We start from the raw sequence: 22,210 nt of genomic DNA, 5'->3' as shown, positions 1-22,210 counted from the left end.
AAGTCACTTAACTCTCAGTGCCCCCGTTTCCCTATCCCCCAAATGGATAGAATTCTGACTGTACAGAGTGGCTGGGCGGATGAGTGAAGGTATTTTTTAAAGGATCTCTAGGCACGAAGACAGAACAATTGGGTGCTCAGCAGATGGAATCACTTCATGGTGAGTGAGTCTAGACTCTGCCTAGGTACCCCAAATCCCACCACTATTTCTAGCCATGTGGCCCTAGGCCAGTTACTTAATCTCTCTGAACCACAGTTTCGTTTGTCCTCTACCAAACTGGGATAACAACCATCAATTATCTCGCAAGCTTGCTGAGAGGATAAATTCAACTTCTGCAGGAATAATATTAATATCAAGGATAACAGAGCAGTAGCACCCAATATAGGTACTGGGGTTCGCTGTTCCAAATGCTGTAGGTAAATGCACTCTTTTGTTTGCACTTCTGGCCATAGAACCCAGGCCTTGCACATGCTAGACAACTTCTCCACCACTGAGCTACATTCCCAGCCTGATCAACTCATGTGATCCTCACAAAAATACTCTAAAAAGTAGAAACTATTACTAATTTCGCTGATGAGACAACTGAGGCGTGGATTAAGAGTATGTGAAGCAAGCTTTTCACCCCCAATCCATGGTCTTAACCACCTTGTCCCAAGTCACACGCCTGCCAGTGGGGAGCTTGCCACCCAAACAGGCTGGGACACTGTCACCTCTAGGGCCACCCCCCCCCCCACACACACACACACACTCTGCTCACATTTCTCTCTCTTTTCTTTTACAGGCCTATCTTCAAGCCAAGGAAAGCTTCATTTCAAGAAAGTGTTTTGAGGAAAGTAACTTCTTCCACAGATGGAGGTCTGAAGGAACACGGGCAGCCAGGAGAAGTTTTATTTCTCTCTTTTTTTTTCCATTCTAATTTTTTTGTAAGGTGAGAGGTGGATCATCTATTATGCTTTCAAATTGTTAGAAAGAAAAATAACAATAAAAGCAGCTCCCAGCAGAGCCCTGTCTTCTCCCCCACCTCCCCTCCTCTCTGCCTGGGCTGGCTTCCTTTTGAGTCAGTGTTGTTCTACAGTCTCATCGGGATATCCACCGAGAGAAGACGTGGCGATTCATCTTCTTGTTTTTCTTTCTCGCCTTGGCTCAGCGCAGGCCAGGGCAGCCTGACAGAAGGGCCACAGGCTTGGTGACCCCCTGCCCCTCCCAGCAACTGGCGGGGAGGCGGAATGATCCCCATCCCTGGTCCTCCCCCTTATCTGCCGCACACAGTGAAGGGGAGGGCCACGGGCTGCAGGGAGTGCTAATTGAATGTCTCAGCGCTGGCTCTGAGACAGGGCTGGGGACGTGGTGTCAGGGATCAGAGACAAAGCAGGGCTAAGGGCAGCCAGCAGGAGAGAGGCAGGGAGCAGCCAGGGAGGGAGGACAAGGGACTGGAGGGAAACGCTTGCAGGTTGGGGGGAGATGGCATGCAGGTCCTTGTCACTTTGCTAACTATTTATCAGCATCAAGCAAGATTTGGAAACTCCAAATGAGGAACTGGGGATTCCTCGGGAGATCTAGAGTGCTCACTTTATTTCACGAAGTGAGAAACTGAGGCTCTGAGATACTGAGGTGCACACAAAGCTTCTAAGACTAAGCTAGGTGGTCAATCAAAACACCACAGGGGAGTCTCCAAAAGCAAACCCTTATAATGGCTGATAGGTCCCCTCTGAGGGTAGCAGGCTTCCAGCTCTGGCTCAGGATATATTACCAAGCACAACCCCTTTTGGGGACCCCTCACATTTTGTCTGACTAATTTGACCGTTACCATCCCTCCTTCAGCTTTTATCAGTAGCCTGTCTGTGTTTTATGACGCAGTGGCTGAGAACAGAATTCCCAGTTCTGCTGAGCAGGCCTCCCCGGCTGGTGCCCGCTGGGCAGTTATCACTGTACTGATACCAGCGCTTTTAACTGAAACCCCGGGTCTGGTGTGTGTTATATTTCTAAAAGGAGGAAAAGGACAAGATAATTCCTACTTTGTGAGGGGACGCAGCCTGAATTGCCCAAGAGGTCTTGTGGGTGGTGTTTGTTTTAATAAGCAACTTCTTATGTGTTGGGGGATGAGGGCTGGGGGTGGGAAAGTGGGAAAGGGAAGTCCCCAGGGTGTTGCATAATAGCACCCTGGCACCTTGGGAATACTTCCGGATGTGTGGGCTTCTGAAAAGTGAATGGGAATGTCCTCATAAATCTGTCACCCGCCCTCATGCTGGTGTTACTGACCCAGGGAAAACGGCCCTTCTAAGTGGCCAGTGATGAGGACCCATGGCAAAGAAGAGGAGGAGGAGGAGAGGAAGGAGGGGGAAAGAAGGAGAAAAGAAAGGCAGGCAGTGGAAGGAAGCCAGAGAGGGAGGAAGGGAGAAAGCAAGTCATTCGTGTGGCAAGACAGAGTGGCCCAGTAGAAAAACCAGGGCTCTCTACTCGGTGTGTTGATGGGATCACGCCTCTGTGAGCCCTGTGAACTTGAGCCATCACAAAGGGTCTCTCAGAGCTCACATCTGGAAATGAGGCTCACATTAACCCAGAATGCATAATGCAGGGCTACTACCTAGCTACCCCCAAACTGTGGTTGTTTCTGATGATCCCTTCCCCTATCAACAATCACCCCACCTCACCCTGCCCAAATACACATTGTACACATCCAACTTGCCAGGAATGGAGCGAAACGACACAGTATCTAATGAGGACAATTTTCAGTCAGGATCTAAATAACAATCAACAGAAACTAACTTTGGATAACTTAAGCAAAGCGAGCTAAAAACTTCTATTCAAAATAATATTTGATGCTTATGGAAGACTCATTGGGAGGGGGCTGGAGAGCCAGGATTGTATATCTGAAGCCAAGTCCAAGCTAGAGATTTAGTCCTAGAATTGGTCCGGCGAAGGGATCCAAGGCTGCTGCTCTGTCTACCTCCACTTGGACATTGACAGAAGCTATCCCTGGTACTTTGGGAACTGTCATGGGTGTGGCCATTCCCTCCATGGTCATCCAAATGGTTTCTGCAGGGTCCCTATGTGATATCACCCTAGCTTCCAATTCCAAGTGTTGGGCTGCTGTGTCTGTTGTAGAGCAGAAGGAAAGCCCAGGCTGTGTGTCTATGTTCAAGCAACAAAGGTGTCCAGGAGCAGGAGAAGATTGGATTTCAACTTCTCTGGTGAGGGTTGGAGGAGAGTTATGAGCAATTCATGTAATACAAAGATTGGGAGGATAATTCCCTGAATCTAGGAAGGAAATTTAGATAGTAAGCATTCAAAAATATTGGTAAATATCTTCCCCAGATGGTTCCTAGAACTTTCATGTTTTTTTGGAAGAGAACATGGAGGCTTAGCCAAGGTCACACATCCAAGCCATGGTGTTTCACGCAATCCTGTCCGACTACTGTCATTAATACGTTAATGATGAGCACAATGTCCACGTTGGCAAAGCCTCGCACTTCAGTTCTACTGCTCTGACTCACCCCTAAAGCTAGATCTTCTGGGAGTCAGTCCCTGTCTATCCTTCAGCTGTTCCTTTTAGAGGAACAAAGTTTTCTAGACTCAAGATACGGAGTTTGTCCTTAGAGCGTAGTCCCCGAGAGCTGGAATCTCTGGATGAACTCCACTCTGCCTGGAGAGTATCCATAATGAGATTCCAATGGCCAGTGAAGGGTACAGCGAGGTGCTTCCTCTGCCACAAATGGCCCTCAGTATACAGGGGTAAGAAAGAACCTTCCCTGGACAACATCCATGCCACTGCCCATTTTGTATTACCTTGCACTAGTTTGCTACAAGAATTGCTCACAACACCTAAAGCCCCGCAAGATCAGGAGCTATCGTTTTTTTGCAACTAGCTTACAGAGGGTGCTCTGGGCCCAGATGCTCAGGGTTTCAGACGACTTCTACCATTTAACTCTATAGCCTTAGTTTATCACACGGTATCTCCACATACATTTTGGAAAAACAGTGCATGAATGAGTTGTCATAAGAGTAAGAGTTTAAATGTGCTTGGAATGTAACAGATGTTCAGTAAATATGGTCAGTAGCAGCAGAACACTAGAACCTATTAGAGAATAAAAAGCTATAAAATGACCTAAGAGGGTCCTGGTCTCATCCTCTTGGTCACTCCCTTGTCTTCATCTCTTTCCTCGGAATTTCAGTTAACACAGTTTGAAGAACACTGATCTAGTCCAAAAGAGTCACTTTGGCCAAAGTGTAGCAGGGCAGATGAGGTACAAGGAAGCAAAAAATCCTGGGATGAGACCCAAGATCCGGCGCTCTTCCCACCAGATTCCTCCAGTCCCCACCACTGTGCATGCAAAATGCTGTGACTTTTCTAACAAATGGTGAGTGATGTCCTAATTTTCATCTACCTTGTACATCAGGCTGCAATGACCACATCCATGGACCAGGGGTTGACACATGGTAAAGGGCCAGACAGTGAATATTTTGGGCTCCTTGAGTCACCTGTTGAAACCATTCACCTCTGTTATAGCATGAAAGCAGCCACAGACCACATGGAAATAAACAAGTGTCGCTACTTTCCAATGAAATTTTATTTACAAATACAGGCAGTTGTTTGGTTCTTGCCTGTGGATCATAGTTTGCAAGAATATTTCTTGTTTTCGTGTATTGTTGGGAAGGGCAGTTCTAAAGCAACATGGTAGGGAAATCAGGGCTCCAGTACCTCTTTATAGCACCATATCTGACTTCACTGCTTCCTGCCTTCTTTCCAGAACCTCTTAAGTTACATGTCACATTGGAGTGAGTGACATGGGTCAATATTTTCCAGCATGGGCTAGGAGTAGTTGGTTGTCATGACAGTAAAGGTGAGGGTTTGCTTCTAGTAGATCTCATGATTATGAGGAACTCAGCCCCACACGTTGGAAGCCACACCACAGAAGTACATTCAGGTTCTTAGAGACCTCCTAACCCAACCATCTGCATGTACCAGAGGTAAATTGAGGCCTCCTAGAGAAGCCACTTGGCCAGCATTATACCAATTCTTCCCACAGCTAGGACCAGAACCTGATATATTTTGAATTTCAATCCAAAGTTCTTTCTGTCACATACTAAGCGAGCATCAGGCTTTATTACTATGAACCATTGTCTAGTCAAGAGAGAAGAGAAAAACAGTCTTCTCCAATTTCCTAGCCCAAGGCCCTGCCTCGAAGCTTCTCTGTCTTTCCTTCTTCTCTGTCTTCCCCTTTTTTTCAACCACAAATGTTTGCAGAACATCTTTCTTGTGTTGCTCAGCCCCTACTTGGTGCCAAGCAGATAGTAGGTGCTCAATAAATGTGTGTTGGGAACAGAACAAAAGGTTGCATGTTTTTCACCCCCAGGGCAGGCAATCTACTGGGAGAAAGAATGTCTAAACACCCCTGTAATGCGCTGCAGATGCAAGGATGTGATGACATCTCCTTCCCTTTTCGTCCTCCTAGAAAACTGCCTTTCAGTGAGAAATCTTCCCACCGAGGTTTTCATCCCCTCTGTAGCTGCCCCTTCCTTTTTCAGATAGAGCACCTCTGTCTTTTGTACTTGCAAATGAATTGTGATTAGTTTTCACCTCCAGCCCAGGGGATTAGCTGGGGGACCTTTGATCTTCAGGTATCGATTTGCATCTTAAAGGAAGTATGATCTCATCTGGGCCAGCTCAAAATTCCATCCCTGCCCCCAACCCCTGTCTGTTTAGCAGCCCCAGGCTGGCCAGGGCCTCCCAAGTGGGGCTGAAACAACAGGATAGGCCAGACTCTGCAAGAAGGCAGAGGAAAACACGTTCCCCATCTGACTCTGTAAAGGTGGGAAAAGGACATTTGCTTTCTAAACACAGACTGGTCTGCTCTATCTCCTCCTTCAGATCAGAGAGACTTCCCCAGGGTTCTAAGTCTGCATCCAGGACCCTGGCAACTCCTGGATCCTGGCTAGAGGATGTGCAGCAAAATGATCCAAGTACAAACTTGAGAATCGAACAAAATCAGGTTCAAGTCTGGGTTCTGCCTTCAATCCTTCTGACCTGGCCAAGTTTTATCAACTCCCTGACTTTTGATTCTTGTCATCTTCAAAGACAAAAAGCCCTACATATCTATAGTAATAGCCATTCTGAACAGGTGGTGTGAAGAAAAGCAATAGCATTTGTAAAGTAGAGTCTGATAGAAATCAATTACCTGTCATTATCTATGAGAGCCTAAGTTCTTGATGGTAGGAATATTTGCACTTTATTTTGCATTCCCCCTGCCCCCCACTGATGTATTCCCTGGTGCCTGACACATAGGAGGCACTCAATAAACGTGTAAAACCAAGGGGCAAATCATCATTTAGTCAAAGTCATTGTTACCCTTTTAAAGACCAATCAGCCAGGCCCAGAGACATGGCAGACTTACCAATGCAATTGAAGGAGATTTCTTGCTGGCAGAACAGGGAGCAGCCGTCACCATTGATCTTATTCATATCGTCACATTCTTCACCTTGGTCTCTGCACAGTGGATATAGGAGAGAAATTTTCCAGATCAGTTTCTGAACGAAGGCTGGGCTGCAAAAGTCCCCTCGCCCCATGGCCCATGAAGCTTCTGGGGACCTCTCCCATGTCCCTTTTCTTACTTGAGTCCATTTCTTCATCTTCAAATGAAGGTGATAAAAGGTATAGAGGTAGAAAATACGATTACATTTGCCTCATTTTGTGTTTGAGAGGATGAAGCAGAATTTCTGCTTCAAAGTTATCCTTTGAAATCTTGTCAGTTAAATTCAAAAGTCAGCTGGGAGTCAGAAATGGATGAAGAAGTGAATGAATACGTGCACAGATCTCTTGTTCCCACGGTGTCTAGGAACATCTTACTGCTATTCTTGCATTTCTGATTTCTAAAGAGTGGATGTGAGGGGAGTGGAGGTCCCCGTAATGTCAAAGCTTCTCCTCCACTCCTTCCGGGTGTTTCATTCACACATTCATGGTCGTCACCCTTTCTCTGGAAAGTTTTATTTTCTTCACTGGGTGTGTCATTGCATGGTGTCAAGATCTCAGAGGCCTGTGGGACTGTGCTGTGAAGGAATAAAAATGCCCCCTCTTTTTATTCTCTTGGAATTATTTCATCACCTTAGGATGATTTTGCAGAGGTTGGGACAGGCAGAAAATGAGCAGCATTCATTTTTCTGAATTGGGCTAAGGTGGGGAGAAGGAGGAGCCAAAACAGAGAGGCTGGGTGAATTTTTGTTTTCTGCAAAGTTCCCATCCTTTTAGAGACAGAAAACTTGGGTTGAATCCCTGTGCTCCACACTAACTGTCCATTCTTATGTAAGTGGTTTGGCCTCTCTATCTGATCTTTCTGTGATGACTTAACTTTAAATCCATTAAAAGTTAATATGATTAAAATCCTATTCCTCCATCATGGTAGACACATAGCAAGTATGCTATAGCTGCACATGGCTGGTCGCCAGTGTTGGATAGCACCGAATACTTCCATCGTTGCAGAACAATCCATTGGACAGTGATTCTCAGATGTTACCTCTCAGTTTTCTCCTGTGTTCCATGGAGATGATCTGCATATTCGGTAGAGTTGGGTTCCAAAACGGAAGGAAAGGGCTGGCACAGTGTGTGGCATACTGTGGATGCTCAGGAAATCACAGTTCCCATTCGAACTTTGCCTTGGGAGGTCTCTGCAGAGGGTGGGCAATAGGCTCTCCCTCCCCAGAGACCAGCTGGGACCTGTCACAGGATGGAAGAGGCCTCAGACTTTTCCTTTTACCCGGGCAATTAACACCAGGCTATGTTTGTTGTTTTTAGGAGGTGTCAGGGTAGCAAGACAGTGCCTTGCAATCAATCCTTAAGATGGCCTAGGACATTGCATTGATCTCCAAAGAGCCACCCAGGTTCTCTCCTGTCTGCAAACCCATGAGCAAAGAAGTTCATATTCCTAGACAGTCCCAGCAATCCGTGTGTGAATCTTGCAGCTTGGAAATTGCTGGTGACCTGCTACTCAGCTATTTCTTGGGTTATCTGGGGAGATACACAATTTTTTTAAACCTGGGTTATGCTATAAATAAGAATATTTCCAATACTTCCATTACCACCCAATTGGCATGTTCTATTGTTTTAAACAAAACATTAGGGTCACCAGGAATATTTTCTAGGCATGATAGATCTCTCATTAGATAGAAGAGTTCTGAGAAACCTTCTTTGATCTCTCAGGCTGGAGTTCGTGGCTGCCATTCTCTGTGTTCATAGACATCTTGTTCCATCCACCACAGCAATTGTCAAACTGATGCCTTTGCTTATTAATTGAGAGGCCTCTATAATAGAGTGTGAGATGCCAAAGGGAGCGATAGAGTCTCTGTTATCCTAGTACCCTGGTACCTGCTACAGTGCCTGGGATCTAGCATACAATTCATAGCCACTCCTTTACTATCTAGTTTTTGTAGGGTTTTCATGTTACACAGTAATGAGATGATGAATTCAGACAACCACCTTTGTCCTCAGTTCATATATTGGTTCAATCCATTACTGGGTGGATATGCTTGAGAAAACTGCCTTATTCTCTTTGTGCATTAGTTGTATTTTCTGTAAAATATGCTAATAGGACCTACCTCATATGATTATTGGGAAGACGCAAGAAGATGATAATGTAGCACAATACCTTGTGCATAGTAGAGGCCCAATAAATGTTTATAAGGGTTGTGATTACAGTATCTGTCCAGTGCTTTTGTCTTTTGCTACATAAGGAACCAGAAGAATCTGTTGCTGTGAACATTTACAATCAAGTGTTTGTCCATTGGAGGTGTCATCCAGTGCTGAGTCTACACAGATTTCTATGCAAATTTTCTTACCCATAGCTAGGATGATACCCCTCCTTTTCTCCAATGTTTCTTCCTTCCTTCTTTCCTCCCTTCCTTTCTGCCTTCCTTCTTTTCCTTAAGTGAACATCTCTAAGCTGCATCCAGTTTTATATACTATGTTAAGAAGTATTTGGTATCTGTGGTAAGTTAAGTATTTGATGTGTATAAAAGATACCAATTCTAGGTAAAATTACTATTAATTTATGAATATTATGTAAAATTAATGATGGTGATAACATTTTCAGATCAGCAAGAAGAATGACATTGTTTGCAGTGTTTTATCAATGTATCTATATTTGCTTCCAAAATGGACAGACTAATGTAGCTTAGAATTCCAACTCTGGTGAGTTCCTTTTTAAAACTTATTTTAGCTAAATTAGCATGCCCCCCCCCAAAAAAAAAAAAAAAAAACAATTGTGGGTATTGAACCCAGGATTTTGCATAGGCTAGACAAGTGCTCTACCGCTGAGCTACATCCCCAGTCCTTGGATATAGATCTGAAATACCCATAATACGTCATGGAGTTGCATCATGGGGTTTTATCATGGGATGAGAAACTTTATAATCTATGCTCAAACTCTTGGCAGTTAGGTGATTTGTATCACAACTAAATACTTAAAAATGCTTACATTATCTCCTCACTATTTGTCAATTCTGTTTTGGAATTATACCTATAAGGACATCCAAGACATAAATATATATTCCTGAAAGATACTGCTTCAGCAAGCCACTTGAAATCATGCAAATAATTGTTACTGGCCTTATTAGTGCCAATGTATTTTTCTAATGAGAAAAAACATTGATTTTTAATTTTAAAAATTATAGAAATCTTCAGAGATATCAGAGAAAAATTCAGGTAATTCCCCTCTGAAAGGATATAAATTTGGTGTAAATTCATGTTTACTAAATAATTACCTGAGTCTTAAAAATTGAAGAAAGCACAACTTTTATGTAGATCATTTTATCAGAATTACTAAAATACATCTTGGATGTTTACAATTTGTATTTGGTCCAGCAAATGGGCTTTAAAATGTTTTGTTCAGACAAAATGTGAACTTCATTTGCTTTAAAACATGAGACAGAAATATATTTAAGGTATTAAAATGTAATTCTTTATTTCAAAACCTTGAGTTAGTACCTCTCCATTAACCTTTGATATGCTTCAATGGTGGGGAGGCAGAATGTAGCACACTCCCACCTTTATGCAAAGTAAGTTGAAAGATGTCACTCATCTGATTGTGTTTGCAGTAGTCGGTACTTCATTACTCAGTCATGAACACAAAGCATTCTGCTGGCCAACAACCATGTCTATGTGCCACTTGTGTACCAACTCTTCTTATTTGCAGAGCTGTGGCATTTTTGCTCTACTCCTAACTGGTCCTTTCATCCCAATACAGGCTTCCAGTTGACATCACATATGACATGATCATCCGTAACACATGAAATTGCCCCTCTCCTTGCAGCATCCGTGCTGTGCTACTGACTAACAGGGTCATCCAGAACTTCTCTTTCATGCATGTACTGTACCTATGAGCTGATGCATGTTCTGCACATCAGTAGTTTCTTCCAACTGTGAAGCAAATGCTCTCTCTCACTGCCCCTCCCTCTACAGCGATAGCAATTGCAATTCCATGTTACACGGATATGATGTGACACCCAACAGTGCCATTTAATGAAGGAATTTTGCCAGTAGCTTGTTTCGCCATCTCTGCATATAATGTTTATCATTAAATCTGTCAATAGTTTTAAAAGTCTCAGTGATTTTGTGACTTGCAAATAAATAGGTTAGCAATAAGGACCATAATTTTTGCAACAAGAAATTTAATTTTGAATTATTGTTGGTCTCTAGTCCACCTCTAGGGATAAAACTCTCAATTTTGTTCCAGAAAAGATTTTTGTGCTTATTCTGGAAAGAAAAGTATCAGAAGCTTTATTTATTGATTTTTTTAAATAATGCAAATTTCTTGATGGCTTCTTGCCCCTATTTGGTAGTTGTGTCACATCTTGCCCTGAGAGCAACAGGATGAATGAACTGATAATCTCATGAAATTCATTTCTTAGATGCATGTCTGTGTATTTTCTAATCATAATTTCAGTTTGGGGTGAAATCTTTACTCTCATTGATTAATTTCCTTTGGTGTACTCATATCAAATTTAATATTCACTTTAGAACCTCTTTTGCTATTTATGTTTCAATATTACACTTTGCTATTTTTATAAGCCTTTGGACCATTTTCTAAATTTTTGATGTGCAATTTTAACAAATGTAAATGGTAGCCAGCCAGCACAGAATGTAAGCGTGTTTTAATGTAGAATAACTGCATCCCATTAATTGTGTGTGGACAATGACAAAAAATGATGAGTAGAATCCTTGTATCACATATAAAACAATGGAAAATAAGAGCAAAATGGCAGTCAATGTATCCTGGTAGTTCTGTGTAGATCATGTATTCTACAGCATCCTTGAGAAATGCATGTGTTAAAAAAAAAGTCACTGATTTTCTTCCAAGGTCAGCAAATTGCTTGAAGAACAATTGATAGACTGCTGGGGATCACTGGTAACTCAGGACCCAGTATCTTATGAGCTCCTCTGTTCAGCACCCTGACCATCCCTTGGCCTAATCAGCATGCCCCCTCTGTCCTTACTTACTTCTGGATAATGCCATCACCACAGTATCCACTCCCATGGATGTATATGGCAGCAGGTGATGGCTCACTTTCTTCAGTTCCTGAAATGGTGATAACCCGGTACTGGTACATATTGCCAAGTTCTAGATCCCTAGAAAATGCAAAGAAGATGATTACAAATATAAAAGTGGGGGCAGACAGGCAGAGAATGAAAAGTGAATTCTTGTGTGTATTTTATCAGTCATTTTCATTTTAAAAATCAAATGCACATTTAGTTTTCAATTTTTTTTTTATTATCTACTCAGGTGAAGATCCTCTGCTAAGCATCATGAACTGCACCAAAAATGTACACTAGCATCAATTGACTGATGGCCACGTACAGAGTAGGTGCTTTTTTTCTTTAATTTAAATTTCACAACAACCCTGGTAGAAAAGTATCAGATAACATGTGGTCCAATAATGAAAGCATTTGGGAGAAAGCCATCAAGGAAAAAATAAATACAATAATCAAAATTATAGATGTGATAAAATATCCTAACAGAATCTCTGGGCACTATCTGATCATTTTCTCCCATTTTAAGACCCACACAGAAACCTCATTATGTCTGTACAAACCCCTTCTTCATGCTGCATTTACAGTGACTCCATCCTCCCCACCACCTGAGCCTCCCTAGTCTCTCTTGACTGAAATAATAATGGTAGCATCCATTAATTGAATTTTGGCCCTAGGCTAAGCATTTTTCTATTTATTTTCTCATTTGAGAATCAAAACAGCCCTAGCATTTTCATATTGACTTCACAGATGATCAACCTGAGACATAGAGAGGCTAAGCAACTTATAACCACAATGCTATTGAGTAAGATCCTACACTCTGTCTCCCTAGTTGGAGCCTGACTTAGTAATCTCATCCCTTGCAAAGCTTTGTCTTGTCCTGGTATTGAAATTCCAGAGGCTGGTTTCTGCCAGATTTCCAATAGGCCAAGACTACATATCTCCTCTGACCTCGAGACCTTGGGGTGCCTGTCTTTAACTTCTCCACAAAGGAAACACCAAACAAACCCAGCTATTACCAATTATCCTCCAAGACAAATACATGTTTATGTCAATTCCACACACAACTAAATCTCCACTCTTGTTTACCTTTTGGTCATTTTCAAAGGGGGATGTTATTCTAGTTTTCCATCTCTCTCTCTCTGAACCCATTATTCATCTTAATAACAAAAAGTACCATGGGAAAAAAAAAACACTAAATGATTATGAAGAGAATTCCTATCAGATTCCACACTTGAGGAGGTGGATTTTATAAACAAAAGGACAATGTCAAAAAAACCTTCAAGTTCTCCTGCTCATCTGTTATTTCAGCTGCTCTTAGGGCTGGGGCTGTTTGGATAAGGTCAATAAGATAACAGGTGCAAGGGGCCACAGACACAGGTCTCCTGATTCTCACTGCAACAGTGAGTAAGTTGGAGTTTAGGAGCAATGAAGGATTCTGTTGAGGAACAGAATGACAGATGAATTATGCTCCCCCGCAAACAAGTTAATATTAGCAGCCCTCGAGCTGCTACTAATTTTGAAGGTAGACCAGAAGTTCCTAGAGATTCTGTCAATTTGTTGTCAATTATAACTAAGTGGGCAATGGCATAAAAATCTTTACATATATATAATTATTGTATTGTAAACCCTTAGAGTGATAATTTGTTGACAGAATTATAGATTTTACATTTTTAAAGATTATTGTCTATTTTATTCACATCTAGGCTAATGAATATATGCCTTTTTCTGGTGATTCTCAAAAACTGAAGTAGGATGGGGGAGAAAGTGATAATCTTGGGGATACCCAAAGGCACAAAATAAATATGCCATACATTCTATGACACTTTCATTTTGCTCGAAAATACTGGGTCATGTTTGATGCTAAAAGAATACGGCTATATTATGGAATAGAATAAGAAATTTGCTTCAGGCTACATCTCAGGCCATTTGGGGGCACACGGTCTCTGCTGAGCAGATGGGGCGCTGCTGTAGAAAGCCTGCCAGTGTGAAAAGTATTTCTCTATATCGTTTTTCACTGGTGATGTGTGTCACAAATGATTTGTGGCTAATAATATTTAAGGTAGTGGGCTAATCTTTGTGAATGTTTTCCTTCTCCTCCCTAGGCTAGTCCTCCTTTCTCAATAAATACCAACTTCCTCCTCCTTCTCAATAAACACCAACATAGAGACAAGCAAACACATGTTTGAGTCCTGGCTTCATCTTTTTCACCAGGAAGTCACTGGCAGGTGTTTTACCTCTCTGAGCCTACTTCAAATCAATCATAAACCTGACCTCACATCATTTTCCTACAGGTTGAAGGTGAGAACAGATATAAAACACATATGTTCCCAGCCTATGATAAACAGTAAGTGTTAACCTATTGTTATCAATGTTGAATTATCAACATTCTCATTCATTGGAGTTATGCTATAGTCTCTTTAATAGAAGAGATGGAATGACAGATAACTGCTTGTAACTTTGCTTAGGTAAACTCACGAATACAGGACCACCAGCTAACATGTGGGCCACAGCTTGACGAACAATCTCTTTTCCACCACATCATCTGACTAGGGAATGGCTTACTCTTTTTCTGGGTGACCCATTCCAAGTTTTTAAGATTCTGGATCTCAGCATTATCTTTACCCTGGGGTCAACTGTATCCTTATCAGCAGCACATAGGACCCATCAGATTGGTAGAGGACTTTAATGACCCTCCTTCCTCCAACTGGGTTTGCAAGGCTCATGTATCATTATCTCACTGAAGACTGACAACAGCTGCTGGGGAGGCAAGGACTGTTATCCTAAGTTTTCTGGTAGGAAAACAGAAGTCCAAGTCACTTTTTCAGCAAACAGTAGAGGAAAGAGGACAGGTGCAACTCCTATTAAAATGATTATGTCTTGCTACCCAAAAATTCCTGTGTTGAAAGTACATTTTTCTCCCACATAAAGTCAAAATTAATGCTAAACATGGGCTCCTTTGTCAAGAACCCGATGGAATAGAATTTTTGATGGAATATAATTTTTTCAGAGGGACAAACTAGCAGCCTCTGAGGACTTTGCCAGAGGTTAGAACCTGTTTTATGGTTGGTCTAAAAGTAGGACATTTATGTCAAGTCGTTCCTTTCAGCGGCTTCTGAAACCATCTGGAAAGCCTTACACTACCATTGAACTCCTTCCCTGCCTGCACCTTCCGTCTCCAGGTGGACCTGCATCTGCCCGAGAAGGCTTTCTCATCTGCTTTTCTACATTCCTGCTGCCATAAGCACCCCAACTTTGATGGCTGAAACAGCCTCTGGCTTGCTTCCTACTTATCCTGTCTTCCTTCCCCAGTCTTACCAACACTGTCAGGATATTCTTAGATCCAAAGGCACTATCCAGCTCAAAACCTTTTCTTTTAGTGCAGCAATGGGAACTTGCCACTAAGCAGAAACCTCCCATTTACTATTTCTTTGCAACTAAAACTTCAGCACTTCACCTGAGATGTGATTAGTTTGGCTACTTCTGATATCTGTCATAGCACTTAGAATGCGATTTTTAAGTTTCTGTCTCTTTCTTTTAAAATCTTAATAGTTAATTATTAATGCTTGATTACCAATTTTCGAACTGCTTCTCAGATTAATTTCATGTTTCTAACTAACAAATTTAAATGCAATGAGTTGTTTGGCTGGTGTTAATAGGTTGTTTTGTTTTTTTCACACACACACACACACAAAAAAAAACCTTTTTGCAGCATTTAGCCATCATTCTTTCACAAATATCTCAAACAAAACATCTGCCTTAGGTTTGCATTTCTGATCATTAGAAAAAAAATGCTGGTATTCCTCATTGATATGATTTCCTCAATATTCCTCCTCAGAAATGTCATATTGATGGCAAGTCTATATCAAATTTGGTGCACAATCTTATGCTAAAAATTAGTTGCAGATTATGAAATCATTATCTTAAGAATATTAAAAGTACATAAAGTAACTACACACCTGTGACTTAAGCTTAAATCTTTATTTAAGTGAATATTTAAACTTTTGGCATATACCTAATATTATAATATTGTCAATTAAAACCTATGTGAAATCTATAGGTTTAATTAACCTCAATTCTTTGGGTCTCTTTTTCTATCTTTTAATTCAGATATGATTCTTGTCCATGTTGCTATGAAGATAAAATAAAAAACACTTAAGTCCTGTAGGAGTAAGCGAGAGAGCTTCATACACTATGGGAGCATGCATTTGTTTCTTTCAGGAACCTATGTGAGTTCCTTGATTACTCTTTATTGATCCCCTGTTGTCTCCATATCACAGTATTCATTTATCATAAGCCATTTCCCAAAGCAGTCTCTCCGTCTACATTGTGTTACCTCTTTAACACTCCATCTTCTGGAATAGTAATTGCAAACATAGTTTTGATTTGTCATATGTCTTAATACTATGCCTTATACTTACTATGCATAATTTCAATCAAAATGACAATCCCTTGAATAATTATTATTGTTTCTCCTTTGTTAGGTGAGGAAACTAACACGTAGGGAGATTATGCTATGTGTCCTTGCAAGCTATACACCTTGCTTTAATCATGGGTAGAGACTTGATCCAAGGCTAACTCCTTCCCCAGACAGTGCTTTTCAGACGCCCCAGCTGTTATGAACTGGGAAATACAGAAGACTAGAAATCAAAAGCCCTAGTTTTGAAATGAGAAGAGTTTACATACAAAAAGCACTTGGAAACATCTCAAAGTCAGGAAACACAAGTTTTCTGTTAACTACTACCACTGACCCAATGACCATACACAAGCCATTCCCTGTCTCCAACCATCGATTTCTTCATTTATGAAATGGGAATTGGAGAATGGTGTGATGCTTAGCTTTGCAATCCATAGTTCTAATTGAATGAGGAATGTAGTCTTGTATCTTTCTGTCATGAACTTTTCTGCAGGCCAGAAGCTGCCTAGCTGTTAAAATTCTGCACTAAGAATGGGCGTAGGTCAGAACCTACCACCCAGATTGTCTGAGCTAGGAGACATAGTGGAGAGACCACCTAGGATGCCTCTGGCTCAGGAAGAGCCTGAGTATTCCAGTCCACCCTTGGGCTAAGAATCAGAGGGTAATGCCTGGGCACTCGGCATGTCAGCTTGCAGCCAAGAGTGTGAAAGGGAGGAAACAACCACTTTTCGAGGCTGAGATGATGTGCCAGAGATTTCATACAAACTATCGTAAACGTTTTAATTAGAAGACATTTCAATAAGATAGGAAAGTATAGACAACACTATAACAAAGGTCCATAGATGTATTCCTCATCTCTGTCAAATTACAACACTGGACCGTATTTTCTTTATACCTTTTATTTTTGGTGGGAAAGAAAGAAAATACTGACAAAATTTGAACATGTTTGTGTCTTTCTCATGTCCCATTTCCTCATAGGCACATTTAAAAAAATTTTGTACATACAAATTGATTTGCGGATTTTAAATTTCATAGACATTTTAATACTATGTTTATTATTATGCAGCTGGCTTTTACCATCTCAGTATTGTTTTGAGATTACACATATTGATACACGGGAGACCTAGCTCATTTATTTTCACTGACCTAAGTGTGTTACTAGAGGAACATATCATACTTTAATTGGCCATTATTTTATTGATAGGCACCTCAGTTGGTTCTTTTATTATGACTATTATTGTTTGTTTCATCTTTTTTGTTATTTCCAACAATGTTGCTTTAAACATTTGTGTTCCTATTCTTTGGTACAGAGAACAAGAGTTTTCTGAAGGAAATGGAGCAAAATGGTATTGTTAAGCTGACAGTAATTGCATTTTCAACTTTACTACATATTGCCAAATTGTTCTCCCAAAAGGTTGTGCCAATTAGCATGTCTACCAGCAGACTTCCCATTGCCTCAGGTCTTTGCCAGTACTGGATTCTGCCAAAGATTTGATTTTTTTTTTTGCCAATCTGATAATTATTAAATGGTATTTAATTATCATATTATTTAATTATTGTATTTTTATCCTTTCCTTCGTTACTAACAAACCTAATGATCTTTTCACTTATTTGTTGACTACTTACATTTCTAACCACATGGATTGACTGTTCATTATTTCGCCTAATTGAAATTGAGCTATTTTTGTTTTTCTGTATTAATATATCATTATTTACATGTACTGGATCCTAATTATTTATAATTAATGGCTTTGTAAATACCACTTCTGAGTCTGTTACTCCTGTTTTTACACTTTGTTTATAATGCTTTGTTAAACAGAAATTTTTAGTTGTTTCTTTCATAATTTGTCCATGTCTTGTGCTGTGGGATAAATATTTCTTTACTCATAATGCAAATCTGTTCTATTTCCTTTTAGTAGAGAGATTTAAATTTTTTTACAAGTATTGGTTTAATCAATCACAATATTATTTTAAAAGTGATTTGAAGTAAGGATTGTCCCCTGTGCTCAAATATGGACGAAGTACTATTTACCCAGCATTACTTAATCTTTTAGGATAATAGTTAGTCACCTTATTATTGAATTGTAATAACATCTTTGCCATATATAATTTCAGTACTTGCATCCATTTGCTTATTGGTTATTTTGTTTTATTAGTCTATTTTTCTCTTTCTTTCTCTATAAAAGAGTTCTTTGCTTTTTCATGTGCTTTTATATTTCATTTTTAAAAATGCCTGTAGAATTTTGATTCAACCTTCTAGTCCCCCAGGCGTTGTGGGGATTGAACTCAGGAGCACTGTACCACCAGGCTTTCAGAATTTTTACTGTTCATTTTAAGACAGGGTCTCACTAAGTTGCTGAGGCTGGTCTTGAACTTGCGATTCTGCCTCAGTCTCACAAATCACTGGGATAACAGGGGTGCACCACCAAGCCTAGTTTATTTCAAGTTCAATGAATATATAAATGTATTTGAGTAGAAAGGAAATTTTTACAATATTTTGTGCTTCCATTTATGCACATAGTTTATCTTCTAATTTATTTTAGGTATTCTTTTATGATTTCAGTAAAGTTTTAAAGCTTTCTTCATAAAAATTGTGATGATTTTTTTTTATAAGGAAAGCATTCCTAACTCAAAACATTTTACAGATGACAGTTCTATAATAAATGGTATCTTCTATCTATCCATCTATCATCTATAAACACACTGTGTATGTCTGCATTGTCTAGAGATGGTAAAAATAATTTGTCTATGCAAATGTATATTTTACAAGTCCTTATTAGTTCTGATAATTTGTTGATTCTTATTAATTTCTCTATGTAGTCTCCTCAGATGAAGAATAAAGATAGTTTCTTCATTTTCAATCCTTGGCATTTTTTTTTTTCATCATGAAGGGATTTAATTTTTTTCAAGAGGATTTTTTTTAAACTCTGCTTCCAGAAAAAAAAAATCTTGTTTTAAAAATCACTTAATATGCTAAAATTGCAAATTATGCTAGGAGACTATCTAATAGTAAAATCCTCAGTCATCCTGAGGTAATTCAGCTTAAGATCAGTATGTTTGTGCGTGTGTGTAAATTTTCATATATTGCTGAATTCTGTTTGATAATAAAAAGAGTTTTCATTTTTGGTTGTAAGTTTCATTTACTGAAAAGCTTTATGTTTTTCATTTATTTGAGGATGTGGGGAAAAAGATACACTCATACATTGCTGGTGGGACTGCAAATTGGTGCAGCCAATGTGGAAAACAGTATGGAGATTCCTTGGAAAACTGGGAATAGAACCGCCATTTGATCCAGCTATCCCTCTCCTCAGTTCTATACCCCAAAGACTTAAAAACAGCATGCTACAGGGACACAGCCGCATCAATGTTTATAGCAGCACGATTCACAATAGGTAAACCGTGGAACCAACTTAGATGCCCTTCAGTAGATGAATGGATTTTAAAAAGTATGGCATATACACACAATGGAATATTACTCAGCAATAAAAGAGAATAAAATCATGGCATTTGTAGGTAAATGGATAATGTTGGAGAAGATAATGCTAAGTGAAGTTAGCCAATCCCCAAAAAACAAATGCTAAATGTTTTCTCTGATATAAGGAGGCTGATTCATAGTGGGGTAGGGAGAGGGAGCATGGGAGAAATAGACAGACTCTAGATAGGGAAGAGGAGTGGGAGAGGAAGGGAGGGGGCGGGGGTTAGAAATGATGGTGGAACGTGATGAACATCATTATCCAAAGCACATGTATGAAGACACGGATTGGTATGAATATACTTTATATACAACCAGAGATATGAAAAAAATGTGCTCTATGTGTGTAACATGAATTGCAATGCATTCCGCTGTCATATATATATATATATATATATATATATATATATATATATATATATATCAATCAATAAAAAGTACCTGGCAACTACTTTCCATGCCTTTACCTTTAACTTTTCAGCAAAACTTTAGTTAAATCTGATTTGAGTCTCTATCTTCAAACATTTGATTTTTATCTTAGCAGCATAATGATTGCTATGTTAGATTTATTTCTCCAATTTTGTTTGTGCTTTCCATTCATCATTCTCTTTTCTTGTTTATTTGTTCTTTTTCTCCTTTCTTGCCTTCATTTGGATTTGCTGGATTTATTTCCACTATTTTCCCCTTCTTTTATTTTAGATCTAATCATTAGCTTATACTTTATAGTTTTCTTTCTTTTTTTCTAAAAATAATATGGATACTTGTTATCAAAGTCAAATTTGATTTTGAAAAGAAAGATCTGATATTACATTTTTGTATTTTTAATTTTGGCATGTGAACTCATGTTCAGTGGGTTTTAAGCTGTGGGAATCATGTGCCTCCTGGGTCAAGGTTATGCCACCCTCAAAGTAGCTTTATATTTATTTCTGGGTATCCTTGGAACATCACAAACCAAAACCCGTTATTTTTCCAGTTAATTCCTTGGCTCAAGCATTTCCAGACCATAGTGAGCAGTATTGATTCAATCATATATATGTGAGGTATACAACAGTAATTATATACCTAAACTCAGATCACAGTCCAAGAAAGTTTTAACTGTCATGCTGTTAAGGTAGATAGCTAAGCACATGCATAGACATATATTTTCCCCCTAGTTCACCCTCTCACTAGGCACATAGGCCTTTAGGGGTCTTAGCCTTGTTCTGAACTCCTTAGTTTCAACTCTGTAACCTTGCAGAGTTACAGAGTCAACTCTCCCTCTCTGGAATAAGCAAGAATATCCAGGTTACTCAATTCCTAAAACTAATGGCTTTCCCTTATCCAAACTACACCAATAAGACTTTAGATTCAAGGCTTACTCATTCAGTTCTTGACTCCACTGGATTTCTTGCCTATTTCACCCTTGGAAATCATTTCTTTCTGTTTTTCTGATTATAGTTATACGCTTTAAAGGATTCTAGTTATATCTGTTATATTTTTTCCTATAATATTCAGATGAATGCTTGTATTGGGAATATTTTGTAACTACATAGGTCACCAAATTTTCACATATTATTTCTAAAATTAACCTGAAAGGTAAATTTTTAAAAAATTCCATTTTTCATTTGAGGCTCACTGCAGGTCAGTGATCTGCCCAAGGTTAGAGAAATAATTTAAAAGCAGGATTTAAGTGACGTTGTTGGATTCTAGAACATTTGGCTTTCTCATGACATTAGGCTGACTTCTTGGATGAGTACACATTAATAATTCATGCATTAATATCCAGTCGAATACAGAACTTTAAAACTATTTGAAGATAAGTTAAGTTCCCCTTCATGGTTCTAGTCTTTAAAAGAGCTGCAATCCAGACTAAAGTACAATTCATTTTTTATGTATAAAAGTAGAGGAAAATAGTTTTAGCACACACACACACACAGTTTTGTATAAGATCACAAATTTGTTAACTCACCTCATCCTTAATGATCATGAAAACAGTATATGAGAAGTAAATCCAGCTAGTTAATCTTATGATATCTAATTATATTTATGACTTTGTTCATTTTTTCAAATTCTGAATAAATATATTTATATCCTTTCATGTTTCATCTACTTGTCCACCCAAATTGCATTCACTAAGTCATCTCAGGTTATTTTAGGCTGCTGGGATGCAAAGATGAATAAAATATGGTCCTGTCTTCAGGATGTTCTGAGGTTTGTAGAGAGGGTATTAAAATTGATGGCTTTGAAAAGCCCCCAAAGTGTAGGGGACTGTAGGAATACAGAGGTGTGTCACCCTAGTGATAGGGAGAGTTTGAGATCTCCCAAGCAAATATACTAGCTTGAGTAGAGAAAGGTAAGAAGTCCAGTCAAGAGGAAGAGGAGAGAGCTGTCTTCTGGGGAACTGACATAATTATATTTGATTTGGAAGACCACTTTGGTAGAAGCATAGATAATTGGTTTAGGCAGTACTGGTACAGAGAGACCCCAAAGGATGGGGTGTTCCCCATGGGATGGATAATGCAGAAATAAATTTACCTAACAAATTTTGCCATGCTAATAGAAGTTTTTATATTCTATTTTATTTAAATGGAACTGAAACTTAAAATACATGTCTTTTTTCACTGAATGACATTAGAGCTGTGATTCATCTTAATGAAAGAATTTCTGTCTTAATAGTCATATAATTAGATTACATATGCTCAGTTTTTTTCTTATAGTGATAGTCTTATATTCTTAGATTCCAACTTCCTATGAGTATCACCTAGAATCCTTAAGGATTCCATTCTGTTTCAGACTAGGAGACACCATGGTCTTCTGTTTTACTGAC

General features: G+C 39.4%; 1 protein-coding gene across 1 annotated transcript in view; it reads right to left on the bottom strand.

Moving 5' to 3' along the window:
- Pappa (pappalysin 1) overlaps positions 1-22,210 on the bottom strand; it is a 232,771-nt gene that overhangs the window by 115,114 nt on the left and 95,447 nt on the right. The window contains exons 8-9 of the mRNA XM_046451913.1: positions 11,486-11,614; positions 6,393-6,484 (exon numbers count right to left, since the gene is read on the bottom strand). Coding sequence (XP_046307869.1) covers positions 6,393-6,484; positions 11,486-11,614 — 221 coding nt within the window. The remainder of the gene's footprint in view (positions 1-6,392; positions 6,485-11,485; positions 11,615-22,210) is intronic.

The sequence above is a fragment of the Marmota monax genome, unplaced genomic scaffold (genome assembly GCF_021218885.2).
Source record: "Marmota monax isolate L192 unplaced genomic scaffold, Marmota_monax_Labrador192_F-V1.1 WCK01_AAM20220418_F8-fsc00020, whole genome shotgun sequence".
NCBI classification, from domain to species: domain Eukaryota; kingdom Metazoa; phylum Chordata; class Mammalia; order Rodentia; family Sciuridae; genus Marmota; species Marmota monax.
The sequence above is the reverse complement of the archived record's forward strand: the minus strand, read 5'-3'. Positions and strand labels throughout refer to the sequence as shown.